This window comes from Arachis ipaensis, chromosome B06, assembly GCF_000816755.2.
Source record: "Arachis ipaensis cultivar K30076 chromosome B06, Araip1.1, whole genome shotgun sequence".
Taxonomy (NCBI): domain Eukaryota; kingdom Viridiplantae; phylum Streptophyta; class Magnoliopsida; order Fabales; family Fabaceae; genus Arachis; species Arachis ipaensis.
Window position 1 is genome coordinate 18,522,971 of NC_029790.2, and position 13,131 is coordinate 18,536,101.

At 36.0% G+C, this 13,131-nt stretch overlaps 1 protein-coding gene across 1 annotated transcript; it reads right to left on the bottom strand.

Annotated features, from left to right (window-relative positions):
* LOC107646377 lies at window positions 10,290–11,995 on the bottom strand. The gene is made up of 5 exons (XM_016350564.1): window positions 11,760–11,995; window positions 11,516–11,576; window positions 11,323–11,442; window positions 10,734–11,223; window positions 10,290–10,633 (listed from the first exon to the last, which is right to left on the bottom strand). The coding sequence occupies exons 1-5, from the start codon at window positions 11,993–11,995 to the stop codon at window positions 10,290–10,292; spliced, it is 1,251 nt and encodes a 416-aa protein (XP_016206050.1).

The window sequence follows — 13,131 nt, forward strand, 5'->3', positions numbered from 1 at the left end:
TATATGGTATCCCAAAACTGATTCCTTTTAATTAGTGGGTTATTATGATGCAGATTTTGCTGGGGATAGAGTTGATAGAAGAAGCACCAATGGCATGTGTTGCTTTCTTGGCAAATCACTCAATGTATAGTCAAGCAAGAAACAAGAAACAATGGCACTGTCCACTGCTGAAGCTGAGTACATTGTAGCCTCTTCATGTTGCTCTCAATTATTATGGTTGAAAACTCAATTAGCTTATTACAAACTGAATGCATCTAATATTCCTCTATTTTGTGACAATTTGAGTGCCATAAATATTGCAAAGAATCCTGTGTTGCACTCAAGAACTAAGCACATTGAAGTTAGATTTCATTCCATAAGAGAACATATGCAAAATGGGAATTTAGATATTCAGTTTATGAAATCAGAAGATCAACTAGCTGATATTTTCACTAAACCTTTGATAGAAGAGAGGTTCTGTAAATTGAGAACAGCACTGAACATTATTGATTCATCTAATGTTCTTTAATCTTGCTAATGTTCTGGTTCAGTATTTTTGTCTCACAGGTCGAGATGAGACTATTCTGGACAGATGATGAGTGGCTTCATTAATTTAATTTGTTGCTATATGAACTTGTTGGAGGCTTCTCAAATTTGGTGGGCCTAGGGTATTTGCTTGTCTACCTTATGATTAGGTCACTTGTGTCCAAAAGTGTTGGACCTACTTTAAACTTGGAATTTAAAACAATTGTTTTTCCTTTGAACTCAGAATTATTTTTTGTTTTCAACAATTAACTTTTTCATCTTCTGAAAACTTGGTTCATTTGGTTACAGCGGTGAAATTCAATGTTTTTTTTAATTTTTATTTTTCAACTCAATTTCAAGCTGAGACCTTTGCACTACTTTAGGTCTATATCAATTCACCACTTCATGCATCATTTCACACACTTTTCTCTTCATTCTTTCACCCCACTCTTCACATTCTGAATCTGACCAGTGTTCTATAAGTATGACTCTTTTTAGTGCTTTTCATTTTGTGACATATTGTTTATGTTTTCTAAAATCTCCATTTCATTTATTTATATTTTGTTAAGGCATATGCATGGATGTGTTCATTCAAAAATTGCTTCACCTCATTAACATTGGTTCCTAAATCTATTTCTGCCAAGATCAAGACTTTAACTGGAATTGTGAAAGGTATGTTTCAAGAGTTTGTAAACTTGTCTGTTTTCTTATTAACTTTGGGGTTAAAAAAAAGGCTGACTGTATGGCTGAATCTGCTCTCAATAAGACCAAATATCGCATTTGCATCCTTTAGAACTTTGCTGAAGACATTGAAGCTGATTCCATTATCTCTGAAAATGAGGATGATGAAGTCTCGAACAACTCCATCTCTGATGCCTAAATTATTTCATCTCTGATCTAGACACTTTCAACCTTTCTCTAATTTTGTTTAGCAACTTTCTTAGACTTGTTTTCTTTTGCTTGTATTGGATAGATGTAAACAGTTTACTTACTTCATTTTGATTGCTACTTGTGGCTGCTACTGCTATGAATCTAACATTCTTATGCAAGTTTTCTAATTTTTCCCTCCTTAATGACAAAAGGGGAAGAAAAGAAAAGAAAAGAAAAGAAAATAAAGGAAAAGAGATATTTAAAGCCTTTGATGTTTAATGCTTATGCTATGTTGTTATCTCTTGAAATAATATTTGCATGATAGGCATTATGTGTTCTTTGTTAATCTACTACTACATCTTTTTCATGATGGTGCTTGTGTTAAATGATCATATGTTTCATACTATTGTTGCTGTGTTGTATTGCTTTGGTATTGGTCTCATTGGTTCCTTTAAGATATCTTGATTTCAAAAGTAAGCCATGATTAAGGGGGAGAAATGCTACATTAAGGGGGAGCACTATAAATTTCGGATGATCATCAAAGAAAAGTGTTCTTACTCCATCTTTAAATTAAATTTTAATTTTATTCATCCTCTTTTATCATGTTTATCATCAAGGGAGAGATTGTTGAGTTAAGTTTGATTTTGGGTTTTACATAAATGATGACAACCATTCTTTGGGTTTAAACCCAAGTTTGTTTAATGTGTGTGTTAAGTGATACAGACCTATTTACATGTTGCTTCAGCAACTTCAAGTATTACAACTCCAAAGCTTTAGCCCATTATATGTTTATGAAGAAATAAATCAGAACCTATGAGCTAAGAGAGAGAGAACCAAATGCTCATGGTTGGAATAAAGTGAAAAAAGCAAGAAGTACATTTGACACTATTAGGGCACTGTTGTGGCTCTAGAAAAGCAATAATGACACAAGGACAAAACAATATCAAAATGCAGAAGATCACTAGCAAAGTTTGGAAGATCAAAATAAAAATGCAGAGGTATAGACAGCCGTTGGTAAGGCACGAAATGGAAATGTTGTGCATGCCAAGGAAGATAGCAAATCCAATGATAGCAGAGTTGGTGGAGCAACTCCTCAAACAAGCAGAGTTAATAGAGCAGAATAAAAAAGCATTGTATGCCAATAGAGATAGTTTGAACGGGCAGAATCAAGAAAGGGATTGGAAGAGGCAATGCTAAAATTTGAAGGGCAAGCTTCATCCTATAAAACTGGTCTCACTTCACCATTGAAAGACAAGAAAAAGAGAGTGACGCAATAGCATCATCTCAACATTCTTAAGCTGAATTCTTTTTCTTCAATTTGTGCTTCATTTTAGATTTTATTTGCTATGGCTATCTAATTTCATCTTTCTGTAATTGAAAAAAGGCTTATGAAAGTGAGTTGAGAAAGCCATGAGAGAAGAGGCAAGAGAGATGCATGAAACAGCCAGAAAAATATTTCTGTGTAATCTGGTTTTGTTAAACTAAGATTTAGTTCCCCTTGCCAAGTTGGAATAGCACTTGGTGGTAGATTGAATCTGTGGGTTTCCCTTCCAAGTTGGGACAGTACTTGGGTAGCTAGGCGTTGGGGTAGAAAGTTTAGTGGAAAATACTAGATGGATTAGGTTGTAATTCATTAGTATTGGTGTTTGTAATTTGATTGATTATAATGGAAATTTCACCATGGTTGTGGTGGAGACTGGATGTAGGTCTCATGGCACCTAGAAACTGAACCAGGATACATGCTGGTCTCATTCTCTTCTTCCTTTCTCTGTTTCTTTCTGGTTTTATTGCAACATAAATAGTATCTTTATAGTTTGCTGCACTTTTATTTTGGCATGTATATATACCTTTAGTCTTTAGTTGTTGGTTGTGATTGGATAATGCGATAATTGAACCTAGTTTAATTTTCTATATACATAATGATTTAGTTTGATTGAAATTAAGAAATGAACTTAGGATTTTTTATTTTTCATCCAATCACATTACATATATGTAGAATAAGTTTAGTCAAAATAATGAAATTTCTAAGACAATTTCTTTTTATATAGGGCATTGGCATTTCGATTGATTTGAGTTGATATTTTTCATTGAAACTTGCTTGAAATATATTGTGGAACATAGTTTTTGAACTAGAACACATAAGCTTATGAGTTTTGAGCCTTAATATGTGGTTACATCATATTAACTACTATTTTTATTCTTGTGTGTTATTCTCTTTCTATAATTGTAATATTTGCCTTGTTTAGTTCTTTATGTCCATTATTCTGTGTATATATGCATTTATATGATTAAGGTCGTTGTTTCATTTAGCTCACTTACCCATATAGCCTTACTCTTTCATCTAAATTTGTTAGCCAACTTTGAACCTTATTAGTTCCCCTTTTGTTCTTAGTTTCAGCACATTACTAGCCTTAAGTGAAAAATAATAAATGTCCTTTATTTGGATCTTTGATTATCTTAGGCTAGTGAGAGTGTGTAATATCTAAGTGTGAAGAAATTTGGGAATATTGGACTATTGGTTGATAAAAGTGTGTTTTGTGTTTTTATTGAAAATATTGAAAAGTGAGTACATACTCATGTATTAATTATGTAAACCATATGCATCGACACTTGTATATATATTTCACTTTGAAAGAAAATAAAAAAAATAAAATAAAAAGAAAAAAAAGAAATAAAAAGAATAAAAATAGGATAAAGGCCCTAATGAAAAGTACTAATAACAATGCATATGGGATGTAAATTAAAAAGAATGCATGAGTTTGTGAAAAGTGAAATAATGGGTAGCTAGGTGGTATTAGAATTGCATAGGTTTTTATATGTTAGGTGAGTATTTAAGTTGATCAAAGATTCAAATTCTAGCTAGCTCACTTAGCCATATACATTTTTACCTTTACCCTAGCCATGTTACAACCTTTGAAAAAGTCCTCATGATACTTGTATGTATACATTGAATAATTGTTAACTGTTAAATGAAAAACAAATCTTAGAAAGTAAGATTAGAAGAGAATTGAGTGAATGAACCCTATATACTTGAGCGATTAGAGAATATACACATCTAATGAGGTGCTCGATTACTCAATTCTATGTTTTCATCTAGTATTATCTCTTATCTTGCAAGTTATCAATTCTTTTCAATGACTCTAATAAATTGTTGGATTTGAATTGGTTGCTATTGTCTTTAGCCTTGATTATTTACATGCTTTCTTGGAAATTGAATTATTTTGACCAAGTAGATAAAAGTAAATAAAGTAGATAGAGGTAGGTAGTATTAGGTAGAGTAGTTGCATATATTCAGATAGATTGCATTTAGATACTTGGATGGAATGAATGTTGATACCCCCTTTTTTGTCTTTCTTGATGTTTAACATGAGGACATGCTATTGTTTAAGTGTGGAAGGTTGATAAACCACAATTTTAAGATAAACTTTGGATCGAATTGGGTGAATTTTATCAACTTATTTTGTATTTATTCACTGAAATAACATAGTTTTATGAATTCTTCCTAATTATGCTTAATGATTAAAAACATACTTTTTAGGCTCTTAAATTGCTAAATTTAATTCACTTTATCTCTATTCGATGTCTTGATGGGTTTGTTGAGTGATTTAAGGCTTAGAAGGCAACGATGACTTGAATAAGTGAAGAAAAAGTATGCAAAAGTGGAGAATTCATGAAGAAATGAAATTTGGAGATTCTTAGGATCATGCATACGCATGACTATTAGCACGTGATTTACTTAAAGGACAAAAGTGGAGCATACGCATGACTGTCCCTTAATGTTCTATTGTTAAATTCGATGTCTTGATTCTCAATCCTTACCATGAATGTCTTTTGGCATTTACATTTCCTTTAGTTATTAGATTTCCTTTCTTACAATTTAATTTCTTGCCTTTTTGTCTTTAAACCCCTCCCCCATTTTCTCATAACCGATAATATGCATACCTCACTGCGATTCTTTTGAAAGACGACCCGAGATCTAATACTTTCGGTTTTTATTAGTTTGCATTCATGAAAAACAAAATAAACTTTCATTCCGGTTATTTGTTGGTTTTGAACTATACTATTGACGAGGCAATTCTTTATTGAGAAAACTCTGAACTGATGTTTGGCCTGCATCAACAGACTTTCTTTCCTATCCTTTACTCATGTTTTAAAAAAATACCCTCAATTCCCTCTCTATCTTTGTCGCAAGTCCCTATTTAATTATCCCCTTAGAGAATGTAGATACACACAACTATCCGCTTCAGAGGCAGGTCCCTTAGCATCAATGGCACCAGTAGAGCCATCAGCACTAGTAGAGCTGCCACCAGCACTAGCAGCACCATCATCATCATCATAGTCATTCTATCATTTGGTGCACTGGCTCATTGAGGACATAGTTCGTTTGGAGCATTGCTCCAAGCAATGCTATGAGAACATTAAACACCAGCACCCGGCTTGGGACAAGACAATAGAGGAGTTGGACACACTCTCAGAGCACAGCGAGGAGGAGGAGCAGGTTCCACCAATTGAAGGTGGAGATGACGAGGACTCCTACTCTGCGTGATTTCATGAGCACCGAGGACGCCACTACTAGAAATAGGGCTTTTTCGGACGAATTTTGAGACGAAATTGAAATAAATTTCGAACAAATTAGGGACAAAATTTTTCTTTCAAACAAAATTGGGACAAATTTTTTTTTGTCCCAAAAAGCCTTGTTGCTAATTTACATTTTGTGTAAAATTTCGTTCGAAATTTTTTTCAGACGATTTTGTGACAGATTTCGAATAGGCATTTATCTGTTAGATTTCTAACTATTATGATGTATTTTAGACGAATTTTAGATAGAATAGCCAACATAAAGACGCTTTTTAATTTACATATGGATGCATGATAGGTGCTGGACTCTGTTATGGGAGAGGGGTGTGCTTAACATTTTTGTGGTGTCAGTGGGCGAACTAATCGGACCCTGCGAGTTGCGTAGGAGGAACAACTCGGACCCTTCGAGTTGCAGTAACCACACGGACCGTCCGATTTCCGGTTAACCAAACGCACGGTCCGATTTACTCTTCCCTGGACACGCGTCGCACTGGGGCGTCTAGGACAAGCGGTGCCCTGAAACCAAACGAAGACCAAGTTACCTACTCTCACCATCCGAATGAACTCATTCTCACCTTTCACTTTCAACCTCACTCCCATCTTCTTCTTCTTCCTTTCTCGGTTCTGAAAGCTACTTGCTAGAAGAAAGAAAACCATGCCAAAAAAAAAATTAAAGATGTTGATCGATCTGAGCTTCAGAGAATTTAATTTTTTTTAGTTTTTTATTAAATTTTATTATAATTATAACTGGAAAGAATGTGTAAACTTTTTAAAAAATTTTTAAAATTCTTTACTATAACGGTTGTGGATGAAGTTAAATGTTATTGTTATTGTGAGAAATTGTTAGTACTTACGGAATGATTAGTGGGATTATTTTTATGAAAGCACGTTAGGTTTTGTTACGAGGATATTTAAATTTTGTTAATTGTAATCATCATTATTAGCATGTTAATTGTTCTTACCGTTGTTGGAAAATGAAGGTTTGGCATATACTGGTTAGTAATATTTTTTGATAGTTGAGGAAAAAATATTTCAATGATAGCAAATCAGTAATTAATATTAGATATTATGGTAGATGTTGTAAGTTAAGAATTTTGATTAGGAATATTTGTATTGGTAATTATTTTCATTAGTTGTTAGTTATGAATAAAATTAAGGATTAATAATTAATTTTAGAAGTTAGAATAATTACTTTTAAAAGGATTCAGTAAAATGATTTATGATAGTCATATAGTAATTGTTAATGAGCTGACTATAATTTGTTATCTTTTTTGTAGAAGTTAAGAATGTTGACTTGTAATCACCCAATTCCTCCGGATCAGTACAACGATAGGGTGGAGGACCATTTACGACTTACCGGTTTTTATCATGAATCTTAGATTGGGGTAGTGCAGTGTCAGAAAGCATTGGTGAATGCTCTGATCGAATGTTGGCACCCTGAAACACATACGTTTCACCTTCCCATTGGTGAAATGTGCCGTGACTCTTGAAGATGTGGCTCTAATTCTTGGTCTTCCCACAGATGGTCTTCTAGTCACAGGGATGACAATGAGTAGTTTTGAAGCGTTGGAGGCGGAGTGTTTGATTCAATTTGGAGTTGCACCGCGTAAGTCGGACTGTAGAGGTAGCTGCATAAAACTTACCTGGCTGTGGGATCTAAAAGAAAATTTAGAGTTGACTGATGATATCAGTATACAGAGGTATGTGAGGTGCCATATTATGTTGCTGATCGGGAAGATCTTGTTTGGGGATAAGTCTGGGACAGGTGTGCACTGGAAATTTCTATCCTTGCTACGTGATTTTGTTAGTATTGGACAGTATAGTTGGGGAGCGGCATGCCTAGCACACCTCTACAGGGCGTTATGCAGGGCATCTCGTTTTAACTGCAAGGAAATAGATGGTCCACTAACACTTTTACTCAGTTGGGCTTGGATCCAGCTGCCATATCTATCGCCGCTACCTAGGGAACCCCGCAGTTTTTCGCTAGCAAACAGGTAATAATTTGTTACAATGTACCCGTATCTTGATATTTAAGATTTAGTTGAGCTAGTTGAGCTAATTGAATATATCATATTAGGTGGCGTAACTGGGATCGTGGTGACCGACGATATAGATATCTGACGGTGATGCATTGGTCAAACAGGTATAACTACGTTCTATCTGAGCTTCCCATGCCTTCACAGCATCCATTAGATTGTTACATGTATTGGTACCGATCAAAATCTGGGGACCACTTGAACTTGTCGAATCTTGTGGGTCAAGAGAATGATGAAGGTAATCAGGATATGGATGAGGATGATCAGGATATGGATGAGGGTAATCAGGATACCGATGAGGGTAGTCAGGATATGGATGATGACAATGAAGAACAAGAGCCACATTCGCCGCATATATTACCTCCAAACCCGATTCCAGAAGAACAACCTCAGTCCCCAAACTAGTATGTACCTCAGACACAGTTTCCCCCATCATTTCCAATAAGTCAACAATATTGGGGTATGTCACAGTTTGAAACAGGAGAAGGAGGTTCTTTTAGCCAGTTGCTTGGGTTCATGGCTGCAGATGCAGAACTATCACAATATGGACATCAGCCCGAGTTCATGGCAGGCAGGTATTCGTTGGATGCGAGGTATCCGGGCCATACCTCATCGGTTGCTTCTGGGGGGTTCGTATCAGTTGACTCTAGTAGGACTGACGGTGGATGCGGAGTTCTTAATAGTCAGAATCCTAACTGTGTTTCCATGGGACTCATTGATAAAAATGCTAACACACTCGAGAAAGAGACCGATGCGTATCTAGTAGATGACCCGGATGACGAGGACGATGATGAGGAGGATGAAATAGAGGAGTTCGATGAGGATGAAGAATCTCGTAATGATGATATTATGTTGTGTATTTTACTTTACATGTTCAATTAGTTATTTATTTTTTGTTCATAAATGGCATCTCTGTTTGGTTTTTCCTGAATGATATGTGGTATCTATGTTGGTTTGATTACCTTATGTGCTACATTTATTTGTTTTTTATAAATTGTATATAGGTCAGGAACGCACTCTGGATGACAAAGTCAAATGTTACAATCTGATGATTGATCCACCACGTCGTAGCACTAATCGCTACACTCCATCTGTCTTCAAAAAGGCGGCGAAGAAATGCAAGAACTTTGTGAAGGATGTAAAGTGCGCAATAAGAAAGTAGTTGTGGTGTAATGTATTTATTTAAGAATTAATCATGTGGACTATTTTTAGAGTACTTTGTATCTGTTTGATATTATGTATTAATGAGCTGGACTATGCTAAGATTTCTATTGTATGTTTAGAGTATTTATAAATTAATGACCTTATTAAGGTATTATTGATCTGGACTACGTATTAATGTTTCATAAAATCTGAGTATATTGCTACAGATATCATGTCAATATACCTCAATTGGACAATTGAGATCATATTATAACATGCTATAGGTATCTTATATTTAGTGTTGTAAAAACCAGATCGGACCGGCTAGTTTAACTAGAGAACCGATGAACCGGACCATCTACCGGTCCGGTCAGAAATTTGGACCGCATAAGGTTGAAAACCGGTCTTCCACCATCACCAAGCTGTGATGATTTTCATTAATATAATAAATATAAACTTGTAGTAGATATTAATATAATAGATATAAACTGCTTAATAAATTATTAAAACTATTTTAACATAAAAGCAAGATAAAAATGTTATACAATGTTACATAAATATGAGATTTCGAGTGATTTTATACAATGTTACATATATCAGGTCAAGTTAAATCAAATGGACAAATCATGCCATACTATATAATGCTACACATATCATATGAAATCTGAGACTGTGAACCTATTGAGCATCTCCGTCGACATTTGCACCAGCTGACTGACGGCATCTGCTACGACTATATCCCTCGGCTCCACATAGCCTACATCGCCTAGGACGACATAACATTCGCGTGTCCATCTCATTCAAGAAGCGGGTTATCCTTGGGTGACCTTTCGTGATGCGTCTCAGGTACGGATTCGGTACGAACCGAGGACCGTTGTAAGTAGGCCATGTCGTAGGATTACCTAGTGGCCTAAACCTTGCTCGGTACACCCGCCGAACTTGGTCAATCTTATACACATCATGCACATATAGTTTCCAATCCAATCGCTGGTTGGCACAACATGCGAACACATGTCTGCAGGGGATCCGGTCCAATTGGAACTCACCACAGTCACATCGAAGGCCACGTAGATCGACTGCAAACTCCAGTTCGCTTGGCATCTCACGCACCTCAAATACCTCATTCTGCCGGTCAAGGCAACTGACCTGAATGTTTCCTTATGCAAGTTGGTTTGCATGCAACTTCAAGGTCACGACATCAGAGAACACATGGCCATAATTAATCCGCGCTTCTGCCTCCGCTCTTTTTCGAGTGAACAACTCGTTTAGCCTATAGAATGTTGCCTTCACAAGAGCAGTAATGGGAAGATTGCGTGCACCCTTCAACACGGAATTGATGCATTCCACTAGATTCGTCGTCATGTGACCCCATTGGTATCCACCATCAAATGTCAATGCGTACTGTTCGCGAGGAATTCGGTTTAACCAGTTTGTATACGCTTCGCCCCATTCCCGTAATCGCTGGTAACGCACTTCGTACTCCCGAACCGTTCTCGAATATTCTGGAAGATAGCAACATAAAAAAAGAAAAATAAAAGATGTCAAAACAAATGCTGGAGGTTATTTCTATTAATAACTTACTTAAATTTAGTAAATGGTTACCAATGTTGACGACCAATTTTTGGAGGTACGGTGCCTTGAATTTTCGCAGAAAATTCGACTTTATATGCCTGATGCAAAACATATGAAAAGCTCTAAGAGGTGACCAAGCTCCGTTACTACGTTCCACAGCTACATTGATGGATTCGTGTCGGTCGGATATTAGACCCACACCATCCCGAGTGACAACATGTTGACGAAGGTTACGAAGGAAAAAGTGCCATGCATCAGAAGTTTCTCCCTCCACAATAGCAAACGCAATTGGGACGATATTGTTGTTGCCATCCTGTGAAACTGCCACTAGTAGACAACCCTTATACTTTCCGTACAAGTGAGTCCCATCCACTTGGACAATTGGCTTACAATGTCTGAATGCCCTAAGACAGGGGTAATAACTCCAAAATACTCGAATATCACCCACCAAGTCATCGCCTTGATATGCAGGCATAGTCTCAAAATGGACAACAGCTGATGGCTCTTTATGACACATGGCCTCAAACCATATAAACAACGCTTCAAACGATGCTTTCCAACCTCCAAATATTTTTTCTACTGCCCTTTGCTTAGCCAACCATGCTTTCCGATAACTTACGGTGTAGTTGAACTTCGATTGCACTTCCGCTATAACCGACTTTACCTTTAAGGAGGGATTAGCCTCAACCAATGGCTTTATCGCTTCTGCAATTGTGATAGAATCCAGCTTCGAATGATCCTGTGAAATGGTGGCTCTGGTACATTGTTATTTAACATTCGTGCTATTTTTTATTTTTTTATTTACATAGAACCAGCGGTTGAACCAGTGACTCAGTCACCTGAGCTGCTCGACCGCCGGTTCGATGCTGAGAACTATAACATCAACGCATGATTAAATAATGGTAAATAAATACTAATTAATTCATAACTAAATCAATAACTGACTAAAAAAAACCTAATACGACGTATTACGTACCTGCAGTCATATATTCCGGAAACTCCGGAACATGCATGGCTTCCAAGTCCAAAACTCGCATGAATGATGGCTCCTCAAACGGCACTTCGTTTGCGAGTGCATTTGCCACCTCTGTCACATCTGGAGTCGTAGTTCCATCACCTTGATCTTCATCTCCATCTGGACCAACAAACTCGTAGTTACTTTTGAACTCTTCTTCACTGTCACTATTATAATCTTCCCGTAGAATATTCTGGTCGGCCTCAGATTGTTCAAACTCAACATACAACTCGATAAATGAGATCTGAGCCCGATTTTCAATATATATTGAAAACATCTCTTGCATGCTCGCTTCGTCCGTCACATATTTGGTTTGAAACTGGACGAATCCACCAAACACCTGTATGGGATATCTGTATAGAACACATGATATCTTTCTTGCCCTCTCAGAATCAATCTTTTCACAGATCACACCTTTGAGCTCCTCAAATGAGATGATAAAAGAAATAACATCTAGCGAATTTTCACAAATAAATTTTACTCCTTCAGACGTTTATAGTAAAATTTTACCGAAATAATACACTTTTAGTAACACTCTGTCACTCATTTCTCTCAATCACAAACAAAAAAATCATAGCTTTAGCTACTAGATTTTCAAGTTTAAAACAGGAAGTAATAAAGAAACGAGAAAGAAGAAGCAGAAGACGCAGCCGTTCAAGTTGGGGAAGAAGACTCAAGTAAGCTATCAGTTCACTTCACGCTTTTATATAGACCACCTTAATGAACTCACACCCTTCGACTAGGTTAACATCATTCAAAAAAATATTAACAAATGAAACCGGACCATGCGATTTCTTCTCGCAGTTCATCAAAAAAATTTTCATCCGCACTCAAAATGGAGGGTCCGAGTTCAGTTCAAATTCTAAGCATGGAACTCGGACCATGCGACTTGTAGTACCATTGCATATTAAAAAACCAACCTAAGGTAACATGGAGGGTCCGATTTAGAGCACCCCAAATTTTATTTCTCATTAGCATACAATTCAGACCGTGCGATTTGATATGCAAAATTTGTAACTAAAGAAAATGCACGGTCCGAGTTCTTCATCCTGAAACTGCCAAAAAGCTGTCCCACATATACGTCTAGTCCCCCATGCTTCCATATCCAAGAAAAGCACACATATAGGTTCCATTTCGATAAAATTGAGCCACATAAAGACAATGTATTTCAGACAAATTTTAAACGTAAAGATATTTCATTTTAGACAAATTTCAAACAAAAAATATTTTTTATTTCAGACAAATTTCTAACGAATTTAGTCAAATATAATAAATTTTTTTTTGAACAAATTTTAGACAAATAAAATATTTCTTTTCAATTAAATTTCAGACAAATTTAATTTAAAAGAATTTACGTATTTGAAACAAATTTCATACAAAACAATAAAATATTTTTCGCACAAATTTTCTACA